Source organism: Sparus aurata, chromosome 18 (genome assembly GCF_900880675.1).
Source record: "Sparus aurata chromosome 18, fSpaAur1.1, whole genome shotgun sequence".
NCBI classification, from domain to species: Eukaryota; Metazoa; Chordata; class Actinopteri; order Spariformes; family Sparidae; genus Sparus; species Sparus aurata.
Genome location: NC_044204.1, coordinates 18,123,433 through 18,143,326, shown reverse-complemented (window position 1 = coordinate 18,143,326; position 19,894 = coordinate 18,123,433). Strand labels below are relative to the sequence as shown.

Below are 19,894 nucleotides of genomic sequence, written 5' to 3'. Positions count from 1 at the left end.
GCCAAATAGAATTAGATGACGCACGCCACAAGATCATAACACAGGCCAAAATCAGTAAGGACACTAGGATCAAATTAGATGCGAAAGCCCTCTGTATAATTTAGCAACAATAATTTCTTCAGCACGTCAGCTCTGTGGGCTACTTGTTTCAATTCCAAGAGAGCCGGCGCTCAGTTCAGAGGGGGAGAGCAATGAGTCAGATCCTCTGCTCCAATTATATCTGCATCCTGCAGTCCGCTCCTTAAAGCAAACACACATACACACACACACACACACACACACACCCCACACACATACACACACACACCCCCACACACATACACACATACACACTCACCCTCGCATAAGACAAAAACCACACACAGCGAGAAAGACACACTTTGAAATCCACACTGCACGCATAGCTGCCAAGAAATGCATGTAGCAGTCAGAAAATAACAGACTGGAAAACAGACTCACACATGCCTATTGCAAACACACATGCACACACACACACACCACTTGAGCAGGGGCTTGTTGACCATCACACAGCCAAGGGACTGTGAAGAAGGGGGGGGGTTGAGCTCACAGAGGTCGCTTTGAAGTTTCTATTCAGGTCTTTGTCCCATTCAGGGCTGCTGGCAGTAGACATCTCTACTAGAGGCCCGGCCCCTCCCATCGTCACACCGTCCCCTCACACACACACTCACACACTCAAAAAGAAAAGGAGGCACGTCCGCAGGTCCTGTCCATCACGCAGGCCTTAATTAGAGTGGATTCGAATGCACCCTTTTGTACCCTTCTCACTCTCTCCTCTTTCTTTAACCCCCCACCCTCACTCATTTCACTCTCTTTCACCGGCTCCCACCCTCTCCTCTTTCTCCCATTCCTCCCTCTCTCCCCTAACCCCTTTTTTCACTTTTGTTGCCCTCCTTTTCTTGGCAGGGAGCGAGGCACCTCTTCAGACATTTTCTTCTCTGTGCCTTGAGCCCCCTTCTATCCCCCTCTTCTTCTCGCGGTGCTATGCTCCCCCCCCGGTCTGGAAGCTGAGTGTGACCTAATGTTTGACAGACAAGTAGCCGTGGAGAAAAGACTCATCTATCAGAGGCTTGTAATTCTATTAGAATGGACAGAACATCCCCCCCAGGCCAGCATTTGGCATATTCTCTCCATCAATTTAGCTCTGCCCTAAACCCTCCGGGCCACGGGCCTGCAAAATCGAGTTTACGCTAACAAATAATCACAGCGAGTTAATAACGTATGTGTGTGTGTGTCTCTCTCTCTGTCTCTCTGGGTGTGTGTGTGCACGTGGTTCAACTTTCAGCCTAGTTTTTCCTTTTTTTCATCTGGAATTGTTGAGCGTCGAGTTCTTTGATATTAAGCATCAAAGAACAATTTCTCTTTTCAAATTCTAATCTCATCGGAGAGGCTAAAAAAGGTATAATGCGGGGAGTTGTGGAGAGTTAAGATAGGAGGATCACAAGCAGCTACTAATCAGGATTGTTATCAAGATTCCGAGATGTTTATATATATACAAAGATGGTTACACGAAACGGCTATTGTCTCGGCTTGTTATTAAACCTAATTACTGATATGAGAGAAGGAGAGGAGAGGGGTTTTTTTTTTTTTTGCTCGCATCTCCTGCTGGGATGTTAAATTGAGGAGGACATGTTTAGCGCAGATTGTTATTTGTCTGTAATCAGTGCTTTCCTGTCAGTCACTACGGCTCAGATGAGTAAAAAGGAGAGGAGGTAGAGTGAAGCGAGGGAGGGAGAAGGGAGAGGAAGACGTCTGGACGGCAATCAAGCGTACCACAAACAGGAAATGTAAGTCTGCGGATGCCCCAGCTGTTGTGTTTGGCCTCGCCGCTGTTACAGTTTAAATCAAAGCAGCATGAACGGCTCACACAACAACTTTCAAGTATCAGCCTCCGAAAATAGTCCGTTTACATTAACAGAGTTTTTCCCACTGTTTCACGGGGGCCGAGTGTTTGGAGTACATCCATGTTGTTTGCCTTTATACCCTTGTGTTTTCCTCTGGTGAGCACTTTGCTGTGCGTGACACAGACGGGAAACTTGCTGCTAAGAGTGTGTCTGTGTCTGTGTGTGTGTGTGTGTGTGTCTGTGTTTGTGAGGATGTATTGTCTCTGTGGTTAATGGCTGTTCGATATTGATTACAGCTGGAACGTCCGAGTCACATGTTCCTTGTCCTCTCTAGATAACGAGGGTTAACCACTTGACCCCGTGCATGCCAAAGGGGGCTCCGCTTATACCTGGATCTAAAGGCCCAGGCTGGAGCCACGTCTCCCTGCAGCTCCACCGAGGCCACAGGCCTCTGGTCTCCAGCCTGGCCCGTAGATCACGGCCGTGTCACTGAGCCACACCAGAGGGAAATGTGCCAGACTTCATTAAGGGCAGATTAAAAGCAAGAGGAGGCCACTTTTAATGTGATTTATTTTCACTGTGAGGTTGCTGGGCTGACCGCGGGCCCGCAGCGGCTTCATCCTGGAATGATGATGTCATGGTTTCAGTGTTTGCTATGTGTAAATATCAGATTGGGAAGGAACTATGTCCTTGGCAGCAGGGTTCATCTTGGAGGTTCAGTGAGAGGAAAACAAAAGCTGCAGAGAATGAGTCTCCATTTTAGAGCTGGAACAAATCGTTAGACGTTGAACAGAGTATTCATCTGCAAAACAGTAGATAACTGATTCATCTCTTAAGTCATTCATCAAGCAAAACTGTAAACAAGAGGATATCAATCTTCTCTTTGTTTTGTAGCATAAGAAACTGAATGTTTTTTTTGTCTGGCGATCCAGCACTTTGGTCCAGAGAGAAATATACCAACTATTGGATGAATTCAAATTTTGTGCAAACATTCAAAGTCACAAGAGGATGACCATTTTTCTCTAGTGCCGCCAGAGGGGGAAAGTTTTCTCTTATGTTGTGATATATCCTACAACATCAGATGGATTGGTACATATATCTGGATGGATATTCATGGTCCCCACGGGATGAATCCTAATAACTGGGTTCATCCTCTGATTTTTCCTCTAATGCTGGGGTGGGGAGAGGGAATGGTACTATTTATGCCCATGAAAACGGTACGGTCCTGCCAGAGTGCGACGGTGCCTGCCAGAGCGGTGTTTACTAGCAGACAGGACTTGTGCAGTGAGCCTTTGGAGAAGCACCAAGGTCATGCTCCCTAAAAGGATGTCAGGTTTCCAAAAAAGGAAAGAAAAAAAAGGAAACGACAGGAGAGAGAAAAGGAAGGGCGACAGTATGTCACCCAGTTTTTCTCAAAGAAAGGTGGGTGTCGTTTGTGAGTCGTTGAAATCAACCTAGCTTGATGTCCACAGTGAAATAAGGTACTCAATAATTTTACAATAAAAAATACATTTACACTGTAAAATGATGGCCTTTGGCACATTTCTTACAGAGCATGTTAGTCTTGCATAAAATAGTGAATTCCACTGTATGCATTTACACAGCTCTATGGCAGTTAACATCATACCTAAAGTTTTGGACTTCAAGAGAAAATAGAGAGCTGCAAAGGTATAAAGGTTTAAATGGGCCGATTGGGTCCTGGAGACATGGTAACAGCAGTTGCGCAGGGTTCGATATTCACGGTCCCCAGAGGATGTGTCCTAAAAACTAGGATCCAGTGACTTTTGCTCTGGTGCAGCCCGGCCGTGTCCAAATATGACGACTTTGGACTTGCAGCTAAAACACCAAATTCCAAATTTGCATGCAGGTGATGCACCAAACCTTTCTGTTAAATATACTCAGTTTAATACTGTTGACTCTTCGTGACCTACATAAGCTAACAAGACTTAGCTGGTTGGATAAATCCTAAATGAAAAACTATTTTGCTGGAGGATGAATTTATAGACTGAGGAAAGAAGCTGCTCTGTAGTCTGGTGTTATGTTAAGTCAATAAAACAAAGTTTACTTCATATCACCATTGTGATATTACAGTTATTGATCTTACATAGCCACAGATGGATACAAGGTGCATGTGTTTCTGCTTCTGTGATAGTGAAGTCAGCTAAAAAGACTAATCTCAGGTGAGTGAAACTTCACAACATTACCTTGTTTATTAACATTTATGAATGAGGCCTGTCAGATAAGAGCCTCATCAACAATGGCGGTTTAAAAGTATGTTCACTACCAACAAAGCCAGTTTAACCGCAGGATAATTTGTGTTTATTTGCGTTACTCATGCAGTGTTTATCCCCAAACAGCTCGATTACTAAACACTTGCAATAAGTTAACGCCATCGACGCCGCATACCAAGGGTGTGTGCGTCTGTGATTCTAAATTGAGGCCAACTCTAAGTGAATTCCGAACTCACAAGGGACTCTGTTTTGCTCTCTTCTCTTTCCCTCTCGTCTCTGTAATGTCTTCATGAAAAGAGAATAAAGTAGGTTTCCCTCCAGTCAGAAGTCAACATTACAGAACGTAAACAACCAGCAAAAGAGGTCACTCCCGCCGGGAGGTCACCCCCGATCGCTGCTGCTGTCAGGATGATAGTAAGATAAACCCAAGAGTTAAAAAGTAATCTCTGAGTTCTCCTTGCGTCTGTAAACAGCTCTGGATCAGAGCAGAATCCAGTTTAACTATGTGTGTTTATTCCTCCAGAAAGTCTGGCTCTCTACCCTTCTCTCTCCTCTAGGACAGCGCGGCTCTGAGCGGCTGCAGCTGTTAACAACCCGCTCTGCCCCGACCCTACTGCACAAGTCTCAGCAAATGACGTTTGTTTTGTTTTTGATAGAAAGCCCCCTCGCAGCAGAAGTTACATATTTCACAGTTAAGTTCTGTGGAAGAACTGCGCACAAACAGTGTCAGGTGACAAGGTACAAAGAGCGAGAAAGTCCGAGCAAACACAGGATTCTCCCCCAGGGGACTGGCGTTCAGGTCCCATTTAAAAGTTAATATTGACTTGTTTGAGCTTATTTAAATCAACATTATGTAACTTTTTTACCTTAAAATAACAGCTTCAGGATCATGTTGATGGTTCAGTGTCTTGTAACAGGGTGAATGGTGTCTCTGTCTCAGCCACTCGGCCTCTCTATCACTTGTTTCTGCACTATGTAACTTCAGTGAGAGGGCAGGATCACAGCGTTACATACATGTTTACTTCAACATTGTTATGACATTATGAGTTTTGTTTTGTGTTGTTTTGTTTGTAGTTATCATTACATTGTTACTGATCTGGAATTTGTATTTATGACAGTGTTGTGTTGCACTCTACATAATGCTGCCTGAATGTTTTGAACTTACTCCGTGCACATTCTCTTTTCCTAAACCTGACCAAGTAGTTTGTTGCCTTAACCTGACAACCTTCTTGCAGTTTTAGTGTTTTAAGTTGTGTAATTCATACGCAGATTTATGAGACCGGCACCACGAGGCTGACATTTGTAGTTTCAAATTAAATAACAACTATCGGATAGATTACCATGAAATTTGGTAATGTCCCCCTCAGGATGGACTTTAGTGATCTCTTAACATTTCCTCCATCGCGTCATCTGCTCAAAGATTGATTTCGCCCAATAATTCTGATTATGACTTAACTTTCTCTGAACTCATGACATAGCATAATTCAAATTATGATGGTGAACATGTTAAACATTGTCCCGGCCTAGCTTCAGCATGTCAGCATGTCAGCATGTTAGCATTGTCATTATGAGCATGCTAGCATTTAGCTAAGTACAACCTCACAGAGTCAATAGCATTGGCTGTAATCTATTGGTCTTGTAGGTGTTTGAGCCGCTTGAATACAGCTCCTCAGGTTCTGGGAACCGTTTCCTCGCATATAATGTAGACTAAATGATTCATCAGTTATCAAAAAGCAATGATCAATCATCAAAATGATCCCAAGTTGCAGCCCGCCTCCATTTTGAAGTGCCTGAAGAGCGTCTGTGGTATCGAAGTACATTCAGGCTATTTATAGACACACTAATCACAGCCACCTATACACATTAACACGGTGACCTCATTCCTTGAAAATGCCACGGTTTCGTAGGTGGCTGTCTGAGCGGGGGGAGAAAAATCAAATTGCCTTCCACTGCCTGGTGTGTGAATGTGAAACCTACACTGCTTTGTCCCTTATAGAGGCGTACAGCACTGTGTCACGTTGCACAAAGCTTTGCGTTCATGACAAATAATGTGAACCGTCCAATATCCATTACATATCCTCTATAATCCTCTTGCTCTGTGTATGACGACATGTGGTTACTCTGCCACGTGGACTGGCGTAAATCTCTGCATTATGTGTAAGTGTTTTGATTCTGCTGATCCCGGCTTGATCAAAGTCTTAAAGGTGCATTACGTAGCTTTGTGGAAGACATTTCAATCGGAAGAGAAAGACCCTCATTGGCTGATGTGTTTACGCCTAAACAAACTGAATAAACAAGCTCTGTTTGTTTTCATGACTGATTAAACTGAACAGACAAACTGATCTTAAAGGACAACACAACTTCATATTGTTTTACTTTGTTTATATGTGGCGGACCCTGCCACCTTTCTGGCTTCAAACAGTCTTCTGGGACCATAAATTCCTCTGAGAACAGCGTGTTTATTCAGTTATGGACAAAATAAACATCTCTGAGTTTGTATTATTACCTCATTCAAATTATGAGTGTCTTCTCCAAAACTACATAGTGCCCCTTTAAAACACCAACAGCATGGTATGCCTATGGTCATCGCTCAGGAGCTATGTTCCTATTGGCTGCTCAGTTTTGCCCACAGCTGTGCCACTTGTCAAAGTTGCACACGGGAGGCGTCTTATTGGCTGGCAGTGGATCAGGTATCTATCCGTGACCATTTGATTGGCCACTGGAGTATCAGGTATCTCATGCGTACTGGCCATCAGAGGGGGGACATGCCAGCTTTTGTGGCAACTGGCCTGTGTTTGCTGTCACTATGACAACACCGTGATGGACGCGGCCATGGCAGGCCTCCAGCAATACTTGTGGTTTTAAGAACAACTTTATGACCTCTTCAGAGTTTTTCCCCCTCGTCCATACACCTTAGAAGTGGGCGCCCTTGTGCCAGAAATCCCTACACTTATGTGGCCCCTTGTTATCGCAGGCTCTCACACACACAGACCGCATACAATACATTATAAATACACGTAATGAGAGTGCATAGTGGTTTGGGTGTGAAGCTGATGTGGAGCTTTTTACAGAGATTTATGGGCTGTCAAGGCACAACAGGATGTAATAAAAAATAATTCCTGGAACCATGAGACGCGTCTTTAAATGTCTGTTATCGTTCCTTTCCAATTATGCTGAATCCCCCCCACCCACCCCCACCACCTCCTCCTGTTCAAACCCCCGTGAATCGATTTCATCACGACCATTAGGGGGCGGCATTGATTGGATAAATGCATCGAAATTAAGAGAAACTCTCCTTTCTCCCTCTCTCATACGCAACACAAAGGGGGCACAGACATGGACATGATCAATTATGTGTCAAGCATTTCTTCCTCAATGAATGAATGGCCCAATGACTATAGGCTACCGACCGTCCATTGTCCATTGACACTGGAGACTAAGTTCTCATGCAGTTCATTATCCCGAAAGGGGACAACTAGAAAGGGATCCAAAGAGGCCATTAATCATCATTCCTTTCAGGGAGGAAAAAAAAAAGAAAGAAGAGAGGACCAAAATAACATCTACTGTAATCCAACACACTATATTGTAAAGATGTGTTGCTAAACTTTTTACTGTATAAATATAACAAATTACATTATCTCACCAACCAATGATTTAATTACAATCCTCCGTGGGGAGGTTCTGATAGGTCTTTATTATAGCGATGTTATGGCATAAATGTTTAGTGCAGGGATCCACAGGGACAAGGCTCGTCCTGGACTTAAAGGGGCCAAACTTTTTTCCCCCCGGTAAGCACTTTTACGCACGCTCCAATTGCCTATCGCGCTCGTCTTCCCTACCAGAGCCTTCAGTACGACGAATAGCTTCAAAGTCCATTTCAATTTGGGTCGATGGCTCGGGCCGAGGTGGTGGGGGTGGAGATGCGGGGTCAACCCAATAACAGCACCCACCCCTTCTCCCTCTATCCACCACCATCCACCCCTCCACCCCTCCACGTCCCCATAAATGCCTTCGCTTCCTGCTTCCAAGTTCGGACAGAGCGCTGTGATTGGCCGCGGCTCGCACTGTGGGCTGTTCCCCCTGCGCTCCGCTCGGCTCGGGTTACAGTTGAGCTGTGGCTGCTGCACTCGGCGGAGCGCGGAGAGTGTTGTTGCACGACAGGGAGAGGGAGAGAAAAAAAAGAAAAAAAAAAAAGAGCGTACACCGGCATGGAAGCGTTGGCAAGCGGAATCAGGGGCTTGGGTCGCGCTGGCGAGCAGGTCTGATCATCCCGCGGCACTTTTTTTTCCGCGTGTCGGAGCGGCGACGGAACAAGACAGAGACAGACAGAGACAGAGAGAGAGAGACGTGCTCGTGTTTTTACGCACTGGCCACGCAGCATGCCCGAGTTGGACTAGAGGCTGTAACCCCTTGCCGGAGCGCAACACGCACGCTGAGAGCCGGGAGGGACATTTACAATAGAAACTCAATTCCTTTCGAGAAGAATAGCATACGGGGAGGAGGAGGAGTGAAAGATAACACTGGAATGAAGTGGAGCTCGGGATTCCCAGCGTGCTGCGGAGTTGTGACTGATGGATGAATGTGGTCATCTGTAGGCTATATACAGCGACAGGTACAGACACCATCGGGGGAGCGCTGACAAAGACACGGCGCAGCGCTTCATCGGCAGCCGCATCGCGCGAATTGTGTCTCCAGACAGAAAAATAAAAAAAAAGCCTGTGATTTTTCATCAGATCGCATCGCTGAGTTGTCTCCCAGGTCGCCAGGAGGCTGTTTCTTTTTTTTTTTTGTCTCAGCCACAGGTCAACCAGGACACTCGAGGGGGGCTTGCTTTCCTCTCCGATCCGATCAAGAACCAACCGGGGGGAGCTTCTCCTTCTGCTTCTGCCCCTCTCTCGCCACGTCCTGCGGACAGTTCAGTCAAGGACACGGGGGGCCTGGAGCAGATTTTTAACTAGTCGGACAGAAGGACATGTATCTGATATCGACCTCACATGCTCCCGACTGATCGTAGCTCACCTTCCCGAAGATAAAGGCTGCCAGGCGCGCTGTCCGACGCTTCTCGAGTTCTCGGCTCACTCGTCCGCACGTCCAGTCCAGAATGGCGGGACTCGGTTGTTGGAAGTATTACCTCTGGATCTTTATTCTAATGTGCAGGTCGGCGCTGCCCTCGGCCAAGTCGTTGGAGACTATAATTTGGAGCTCGCAGAATTCCAAGTAAGTCTCGTGTTTTGTTTGTACAAGCATACCAAACTCAATGGGTGTGTGCGTAATGGAGGACTAACATAACTGGGGGGGAGAGAAAAGTTGCCTTTGTGTGTCATTCAACTTGGCTTGAGTGTTGTGTTAAATGTGAAGAAACAGTGTCATTTTTTGGGGGGGTTTAAGTCCTGCGCCCTGTGAGAGTCTTTCCTGTTGATTTATTCCTCAGTGGGGAGTTTCCCAACACCGGAGAGACCACAGTAGGTACAGGCGCTCACAATACACAGTAGGCCTCACTTAAAACACAATAATAGATGGTTAATTACAGCGATTTTATGGCTGCGCTGGGGATTTTTTTTCTTTCTTTTTATCACCTCACCGAGGGCGAAGTCTGCTCCGGAACACGTCAGTCACGAGAGTTGGGAGAGTTCGTCCACTTCTCTTCTCTTACAATTTCTTCCTAATTAATGTTCATTAGCCGAGGACGGAATGAAGAGAGAAAAAGTCAAGGCGAGGAGTGCCAAGTGTGTCAAGGTGTTCCAGCACCATTTATACAGGGGATCTGGGGTCCCTGGCTCTCTGAGAGGGGCCCTCACTGCGTCCCAGCTCTCCTCTGTTTGATTTCCCTTTGCCCCCCCCCCAACACACACACAACCACACACACACACACACACACACACACACACACACACTCACACAATATATCACAAAACGTAGGATAAGATGGTTGCAGATTTCAGAGGGAACAAACGCTGGAAATGATTTTAAATTCCCCCTTAATTGTCCTGGCTTTGATCCAGTCTCATTTTTTTTTTCACATCAAAAATCGGGGGCATGTTTCTCGAAAAAAAAAAAAAAGGCAGCTGAAGCCAGACATTCTTTCTTCTATTTTTTTTTTTTTCTTTTTCTCAAAAAATTCATATTACTGCCATCAAAACAAGCAGAGTGAGCCCAGACTGCTGATAATAAAATACGCTCTGGTAACAATTATCACCCACTTAGACTTGACTCCCACATTTGCATGATGCTGGAAAGCACATAAGATAGAGGGAGAGAGAGAGAGAGAGAGAGAGAGAGGGTGGTGGTGGTGGGGTGGGGAATATAACTATAAAGGGAGAAATGAAAAAAGAAAAAGAAAAAAACTCTCTACCCTCTCCTGTATTTGGAGCCGAGGAGCTGACCTTCACTCGAGCTCACAGCACCGAGGGGAAACGGAGAGTAGCTCGACCAGCTTATAACTAGAACTTACTCATTCAAGTAAATCCATGATTTATCCCCCAAATGTCAGATGTCATAGGAGCTCGTTGTGCAGTCAGCGAGTATGAATATTGCTGCCATGTTCACTGGACTGTGTGTAGCTATGCGTGTGTGTGTGTGTGGCCCTGGTCCTAATGGCGAGACTACGGCCCATCAGCTTTTATTTGACTGCAGAGGTAGTGGAACAATGAGCGTCATCATCAGATAGGAGATATGGCACACGTTCACACTGGCAAGCAGGACACACACACACACACACACACACAAAAAAAAATAACCCACACCAAAAAAAAAGGGTTGGGGGGGATTTATTGATTGATGATGTCACCTGGAGGGAATGTCTCAGAAGGGTTACCATGCTTTTTTTTTTTTTAGGGGATGGGGGGGGGGTGGGGGGAGATCATTTCTCCATCTGTTCCCTCCGCTCGGCTCCTTGTAAAAATTCCCCACCGTGCACGCCGGGCTGGAGGACTTCATAAAGTTCACAGTGGAACAATAATGCGCTCTGAAAAAAAGAAAAGGAAGAAGAAGAAGAAGAAGCGTACTCCGAATCTAATTATCACGCTTCTCTCTGTGCTTAGAAAACAATAGACAATTATCTTGCTGTGCGCTGGCTTTGCAATAACAAAAGACAAACCTGTTTTTCCTCTGAAATGTATCAGTCAGCAGCGGCGTCTGATGGGCAATGAGAAAGGAATACTTGTAGGGCAATCAGCATCCGTCTTCACTGTTTGTTGTTTTAAACCCCGTCTCTGCGCCTTGGCCCATATTGCTCCACAGTGATAACAGAGGGAGGGGAGACTATAGAAATGTACAGTACACTATCTAGTGACTTATCTAGATTTACGACATCATACTTCCTGTTCCCACTTTGGGGAGCAATGCTGCCTCAGCTAATAAATTAATCTGGCCCCTCTTGCTTGCACACTGTACCACATACACACAAAATATAACAATACCAGCGCCTCCCTACAGGCTGTGAGTTATGAGGCAAAGTATAGGAAACCAGCAGGTTTGGGCCACTAGCGTGTATGTGTGTGTTTTCCCCCCTTTTTCGGTGCGTGTGCGCAGGCTTAGGCCCCTCCGAGCGCTCCTGCTGTTATGGATTTCCATGTGAGGATGCTATCACTCCGGCTCCTGCATTATCAATAACTGGGGTTTGCTTAATTGATTTCCCCCCAGCGCGCTTGAACAGGCAACATACATCATCGCTGTAGCGCCGTCTGGTAAAGAATAAGAAGAAGAGGAAGAGGAGAGGGAAACATCCCTGAGTTTTAGTTCTGCTGCGGGTTGTATCAGACCTTTTTGATATTTAATTTGAGGCTGGATGAGTGAAATGGCGAAGGGGGGAGAGAAGGAGGGAGGGAGGAAGGTGGGGGGGATTGGGTGAAGGAGCAGCCTTGCAGAAGAAGGCTGGATGTGTCAACGTCCCCGGCCGGTAAGGAACCGTCTAACATTTGATCAGAGCAAATCGGATTAGCTCTCATTTAGCTGAGTGGGATTACTACAGAAAATGTCACTTTGTTATGACTGATCACGTCCCATTGGTTTGGCTGAAGCTGGCACAGCAATGCACAGGCATACTACACACACACACACACACACACACACACACACACACACACACACACACACACACACACACATACACGCACTCACAGTGTGCTCGGGAACACTGCAGCGACGCCAATTTGAGGATAATCTGACAAGGTTGCCATGAGTGGCTCCTGCACGTCCTCTAACCCTCCTCCGCTAATATTTACCTCATGACCTGTAGCTACGTCGGCCTGTTTGCAGCAGATCAGGAGACAAACACGGCGACGGGGGAGAGACAGAAAAACTCGCACACCTCTGAAGAAAAGGAAACAGCCGCAGGCCGGCCAGAAGTGTGTGCACTGATTTTGAACTCCTCTGCATGTCGATGAAACTTGGAAGCAGTTTGCAGAAAAATTCTCTGGCCCCCATGACGGGTTTTGATGTCTGCAAAAAAAAAAAAAAAAAGAGCACAAAATAATGTTGCAGGCAGAGAGGCGTTTGTGTCGATGGAAGTCAGCTGAAGCCTCCGTTGCTCTGGGTCTTTACTTACTCATCTTATTTTGCTGTCCATTGACCTCGGCTGCCTGGCATACAGTTTAAACAGTTGGCTGGGCTGGTTTTATTGCAATGCCTGCATGGTTTAAAGGTTCAGTGAGTTTGATGATTAAGCTGGATTTTGAATACCACTGTGATATTTAGTGATATTTAGCTCTGACTTGTTATTCTTTTTCCCCCCCAAAGAAGATAAACAAAAGTGTTGTGATTTTTTGAGAGAAATTAAAAAAAAAGGCACCTTGAGATAATGAGGTTGCAAGTTGATCTGTTTTCCAAACAACATTATTTTTATTTGCCTGCTATTAGCAGAATACGAGCACACTAAGGCCTAATTAAAGATCACGTTTTGTTTTCATAATTAGCTTTTTCCGATAAGATAATGGGGGCAAGAAAGAGTTTTTTTTTCCTATGAGGTAATTAGTGAAGAAAAAACAAACATCTGCTCGTTCTTTGTTTTTTAGTAACAGATGCTGTTAAAGCAGAAGTGTTTTAAAGGTTCACTCTGGCACAGTGAGAAACCTTTGACTTCTGCAAAGTGGTGTTCAGAGAACCTGACATTTAAATCCAACGAGGATTTTTTTAGCGGCTGGTTAAAAAAACAAACTGCAACCGCGGAACCCGAAACTGCCGCAACCTGTTGAACAAGAGCCGGACGAAACTTCAGGACGAGACCAGAAACAGGATTTGGTTCTTTCGCGACGAGTCCGGTGAACGCTCCCCTCTGCAGTGCGGGTCACTGCCGCGAGGGTCAGAGGCCTGTTTTTGTTTCTTCCCTGCTGCTCGCCCCCTCTACCCCCTCGCGACACACACCTTCTCTCTCTCCCTGCCTCCCAGAGTCCCCCCTGTCTCCCCCCTTTCGACTCTGATCGTGTTTCCCTCTGATAAAGATCTCATTACACACAGAGAGGACTTAGAGCCTGAGCCCCACTCAGAGAGAAAGAGCGAGGGCCAACCAATAAGAAATACTTGTGGAGAGCAACTGGCCCTCAGTGCTGCAAAGGCACCCTGTGTCTCGCTATAAGGACAGCTGCGTTTGCTTTTATGTGCACTTCTGTGTCGACATGTCTGTTGTTTCAGCGGTGTGTAACGACGGAGTCTTCATTTGGTTATCTATGTGAGGCACCTGGGCTCTGAAAAGAGGGTTGCAGTGCTTTTGGGTTATTTCGGCGGGGGGGGGGGGGAGAAAAAAATTACAGTTTTTTCCATCATGGTCTCTCTCCAGATGGACTCACTTTATCCGCTGGTGGTTTGGCTGCCACATCACTGAAAACTGATCATTCGGCTTTTTTGTGTGTGTGTTATTGATGCGTTCATTTCTTTATTTTCAAGCAGTGGGGCGCATGAAACCCGGCTCCGTTCCCCCGAATTGTAGCATTTGCAACTAATTTCTAGCTTTTTCTTCTTTTGGTGTGCTAGTACGAGTCCCCGACTGGCCCCTCGTGACCCAGAGTTACACTTGTTTTTTGTTTTCTTTGAAGACATATTACAGGGACTGATTCGCAACTTGGACGACAGCTGAATCCAATGAATCACTCGGCAGGAGAGCTCCGAAGATTAGTCGATTAATCAGTTAGCTGATCAAAAACAATCACCAGCAGTGTCACAATATCAATATATTGTGATATGTTAGATTTTGTAGGAGCTGGGTTGAGAAACTGTTCATTGCTAAATGGATCAGACAGGAATGTCTGAGAGGTTTATCAAGGGAATTAAAAACCCGGCGCATGAAGATGCTTCATCACACTGATGCAACAGCCTTTTTAATACAAGCTAATACGCCCAGAGATAGACAACGAAAAATAAGCAAAGGGCTGAATTATTTTCTTCATTTTCTACTGGTGTATTATTGCCTGTCGCCCACATCTATAATTAATAATCGCTCACAGGGCTCCAACTAACGATTGTTTTCGTTGTCGATTCCTCTGTTGATTATTTTCTCTACTAATCGGCTGTTTGGGTTTTAAAATGTCAGAAAATGGTGTGGATCATTGTTACCAAAACCCAAGATGACGCCCTCAAATGTTTTGTCCACAGCTCAAAGATAATTCATCTGTCTGTCATAGAGCAGTAAAGTAACGAGAAAATATTCACGGTGAAAAATCTGGAATCAGATTTAAAAAAAATCTCAAAACAATTAATTAATTATCAAAAGAAGTTGGTGTTTAAAGGGGCACTATGTAGTTTTGAGAAGAAATTCAAACCCACATTTTAAACATTAACAATATTAATGAGATAATGATACAAACCCCAGAACACTGTTTAAAGCTAGACAGGTGGCAGGGTCCGCCAAACCAAAACACAGTCAGCTGTGTTGTCCTTCAAGGTCAGGTTGTTTATTCAGTTACGAAAACAAAGAGTTTGTTTATTTAGTTTGATTAGGCATTAAAACAAAATCAGTCCATGAAGATCTTTATCTTCTGATTTAAAATCTCCTCCCCAAATCTACCTAATGCACTTTTAATTGAAAAGTAGGTAACTAATCAATTCATCATTTCAGCTCTAATTGCCTGTAAGTAAGCAAACAAAAGAAAACATACTTGAATACATTTATTAATTAATTAAGTAATTTCTGCATTTTCTCATCATAAGTAACCATAGGTTGCAGCCCTCGAGGAAAAAATGGACACACTGTGTATCTTAATCTTGAAAACCAGAGCTTGAACTCAACAGACTCCCACACAGGCGGGACAGACATGGGCTTAGTTAGTCGGTTGTGAGTCACTGAAAACTTTGACAAACCTGTTGAAACTCTGCATTACTCATAATCAACATAATTGTTTTGCTAATAAAAACCAAACTACTTTAACCTAATTTGACCTAAGTCAGCCAAACCAAACACAAAGTGCTTTTAAAAAAATGCTTTGTCTTCATCCGCTGCAGTAATTTCTCGTCTAATTATATTGCCAAATAAATTGCGAGTCAGTCTGGGTACGGTTCATTTTCACTCAATTTATGTGTTCTTGCTACAATTAAGGGAACACTAAGTCTCATATGAAAGGCACAAGTATAAGCTTATGGAAGTGAATGAGTGCTTGAGAGTGCGTGTCGGTGTGCCATTGTTCTTTGTATAGCCACAGTGGAGCATTAAGGAAGTGTTAGAAGCGTGCCAGTGTGCCCCTGTGAAAGTGTTGAGGGCCGAGCGGTGGACGAGTGTGGAGTGGCTGAACAGTGGCTGCCTTACAGGCAGTTAGCGACCCGGCTTCATTAGACAGAGGCCTGGCTGGCAGCAACCAGGAAGTTCCCATCAGCTCAGCTCTGCCAAGCAGCGGCACAGGCGTTGGTGCTGGAAGGCTTCCCTTAAGATTTTTCTTCTTGTCGCCTCGCCTGTGCCTCAGCTGAATCGAGTGAAAAATGGAGGGAGGCAGAGTTACAGGAAGTGGGGAAAAAGTTGGGCAAAAGCAGGGAAAAGTCTGCCTTTTGTTTGCCATCTTAGTTCTTTTACATAAGAGCAGTTGAAAATAAGGGGATTAAACAGGAGAGGAAAGGAAGCTAATGTAGAGCGTTGAAACGCGGCCCTGGGCTCAACCGCACATCCTTTCAGTCCGGCGTAGAGCTCCCAGATTACTTCCATGTGTCAGTGCGAGGGGGAAGAGAGGGAGAAAAGAAGAAAGCGGGACGGGGAGAGAGAAGTTGAGCGATTGAAAAGCGAGCGGACTCGGATTGGTGGAGATCAGCGGCGGTGTTGGACAGTGGAACTGATCTGTGTGACAGCCATCTCTAAAACCATTACCCCTGCGGCTCCGACTCGGGAACTCGTAACCTCCTCCTCTGGACTGACCTCATAGACTTAACTCTTTCTCAGAGAACCCCTCTGTGCTGTGGAGGCAGACCTCATCAGACGCCAGGCCCAAGCAGCGGGCAGGCAACCTTAACAGCCAGCTGCAATGCAAGTTCTTTAAGACGTCATGAGTTGTCAGTGGCATACAGGCTCCAAGGGATCTGTTTCCCCCGGTTTGTGGCACTCAAAAGACTTTTGTGGGAAGGTTTGAATTTAGTGTGCCAAGACTTTAGGGAAGGGGATGAGGGATCAAACAATGACAGAAACGGGTGGGAGAGGACGAGGAGTGCATGTTTATTAACAAAGAAAAATGACATGGTTTTGCTGAAAATTTGAGGTTATTAAATTACGATGTGGGTGCGGACGACTTTTTCTCCTTTTTCTTTTCCTTCTGCTGAAAAGCAAGATAACAGAAAATGTTTTAAATTAAGTTGGTTTATGGGCCTTTGTGGAGCTTTCAGCTGCAAAACTACAACGTTCAATTACAACCCCAGGTCCAATTACTTGTTTTATTACTCATCCTTTACAAACGTCCTCCCTCTCGCTTTCAACCACATCTACGAAAATTACAAAATATCGTAACTCCAGGTCAACTTTGCATCTTTAGTGGGCGTTTTACTTTTTTTGGAACAATCATATCTTGAATTACAAATAGTTCAGTATAATTATATACCAAAGTTTATTTATATATATTTAAAAAAAGAAAAACGTACTCGGGGTTGACTTACTAACTTCACGTGTTTGCTTTTCCATGAGTTTTCAAACACATGTACAAAATGAGTTAGTATAATAAGACAGGCGGTGTCCACCTACTAATCTTGGTAGCAATTCTACATTTTTCTTTTTCTGTCCTTTTACTTTCAACCACATCTACAAAACAAATTTACTCAATTTACTGGCCTTAGTAGAAATGTTTGCCTTTTCTCGAACTTTTCAATCACATTTAAAAATTTACAAAATAATAAAAAGAAAAATCAGAGGTCCGCTTTCTACCCTTAGAAGTATTTTTTCAACCATATCTCAAATTTACAAACAATAGAGTAGACCCCCCCCCGACCCTCCAAGTCAACTCAACTTGAGGTTAATTTACTTACTTTACTAGTGATTCCCCTGCATTCCCCTCCCCTGTATAAAAGACAAAACATCTAAACTCAAGTACTACTTTAAGGCTTTAGTATTACTTTGCTGAACTTTCAGCCCTGTCTATAAAACTACAGAAAGTACAAACTAAGAAGAAAACAAAACGAATCTTGACTCAAGGTTTAATTCATTAGCTTTTATAGTAATTTTCTGAGCCTTTTGCTCCTCCCTTTAACTTAAATTAAGTTATCTTTTTTATTTTTTGTTAAACATGTCCAACTTTCCAGGAAAATGTATTTAATGTGTCAAAAAATTTAATATCTCTCAATATAATATAATATAATATAATATAAATTGGAAGTGTTGAATCACTCACCTGTGGCTGCTAAAGTGGAACCAAAGTGAGCTTTACCTGTGCAACAGATGATATTTTACCAGCAGACACTGGATGAAGCATGACCATACCCAACCAGCTCTGAACATATCATTAATGATCATCACGGAGCTCTTTGTTCACTGTTATGAGTGCACTAATGGAGTGACAGTGTAATTGAATGGAGTGGTAGGATAATAGAATGATAGAATGATAAAGTAATGGAATAGTGTGGTAGCAGCCCCCTTTTTCCCGAGGGATACCCCCCGTAAGTGTGTCAGCATGGCAGATGGGCGGACTGTAACACACAGAGTCCCCCCCCCCACCCTCCTCCCCATGTTAATTATAAAGCATCATAATCCATCTATGGCATACAGAGGCAGGACATGGAGACTATTAGGGGGAGCATGGAAATGGCACAGTGTATAATCCTCAGGACTTTACCACTATTAGTCTCCCCAGGCATCGAGCAAAAACCACTCATTTCTCCAGTAATCTTGTTTCAGCAGTCCCTTTCTTACTGTGTGTGTGTGTGTGTGTGTGTGTGTGTGTCTGTCTGTCTGTCTGTCTGTCTCTCAATGTGTGTCTCAAAAATTTTTTTAGACGGTAACTGGAAGTTTGATTTATCTTTGATTTTTTTCCCTTCTTCATCTTTCTCGTTCCCACCATGCCCACAGGCAAAGACAGACGGCCCAAAAAGCATTCGAGTTTGTGTGTGTGTGTGTGTGTGTGCGTGCGAGTGTGTGTCTGTGTGTGAGTGTGTATGCGTGCCTCCGTTAACCCATTCTGCCAAGTCTTGGCTCAGCCTTTTCTAAGCAAACTCCCAGCATGATCCCGGTCCCCCTTGTGCTGGTGAGAAGAGCTGGAAGAAAGGGCCTATGGGACTCCTGCTGCTCCCAGGCCCAGTCGCGGCCCCTCCGCCCACGAGGGCCGGGCCTGGGATTTGCTTGCGCGCCGGGGCTCTGTGTGGCAGCTGTGACTGACGCTTCAATCGCCTCTCCCTGGGACACCCCAGTGCAACCCTGCATTCCCTTTCACACCTCGGAAACGGGGGGAAAAAGACAATTACACACATATTCAGCGACCTCCCTCTCCCAGTCTTTCCACAATCCTGCATTTCTGATGTGAAGCCATTTAGCAGATCTATAAAAACATTTCTAAAGTTTCTGTGTTGTGCAAATAAGGCCTCCTTTTAAACAACTTGCAAATTAGTTTACTTGTCTGGACAGCCTGTCTGCAATTTTATTATTTATAGTTGCCCTTGTTTATTTAATTTTTTACGCGAGTTGTCCTTCGCCGAAGTAAACAGTGTAACTCGGCTGTTTCCTTTGCATTTCCCCCGATATTTAGGAAATGTAAGTAATGGAAAAAGATTTGAGCCTAAAAGTGAAGTTAATGCTATCATGTATGGATTGTCAGTAAATTGAGTTTGTCTCTGGGCTATTGGAGCAGGGACTCGTAAGCCAGCGGGATTTAACTCTCATAATTGAATTATTCTGATTGCTGACTTGATTGATGGAGTCAGATGCGGAGCGTTTTCCGTGAGTTTTTGTCCCGACTAATTCTTCTTCCAATAGAGCCACACCAGACAGATACAATAGGAACCTGCAATCAATCACAACTGCAACCCCGAGCAGTTTTGTTCTGAGAGAAATGTGCCTGCCATCAGGTCCGAGTTCCACAAGCCGTCCACACAACGTAAAACCAACAATGACATCAGATAGCGGAGCACTCTAAAGTCTAATCTTCCCATAATGCCATGCTAAACCCCACAGAGACCCACGGCAGGGAGAAAGGCTTTTTTATGCCCCGGCGCTGCTCCTCCTCCCATGGCCTCTGGCTCTCCGTGTGTGTGTGTGTGTGTGTGTGTGTGTGCATGCATGTTGGGAAGAGAAAAAGAATTCGAGAGTGAATGGAGATGTCACTGTCAGACTCTGGCCTCCACATGAATCCACCCCAGAATGGCCATATTGGCAGCTTGTGTGTGTGTGGTGAGTGAGGGAGCCTGTCGGGGGTCTGC

The 19,894-nt window shown here is 44.8% G+C and overlaps 1 protein-coding gene across 1 annotated transcript in view; it reads left to right on the top strand.

The window, feature by feature from the left end:
- The first annotated feature begins 8,183 nt into the window (after positions 1-8,183).
- Positions 8,184-19,894, top strand: part of efnb1 (ephrin-B1) — a 62,153-nt gene continuing 50,442 nt past the window's right edge. Inside the window, exon 1 of the mRNA XM_030396622.1 lies at positions 8,184-9,310. Within this exon, the coding sequence (XP_030252482.1) occupies positions 9,195-9,310 (116 nt within the window). The 5' untranslated portion in view covers positions 8,184-9,194. The remainder of the gene's footprint in view (positions 9,311-19,894) is intronic.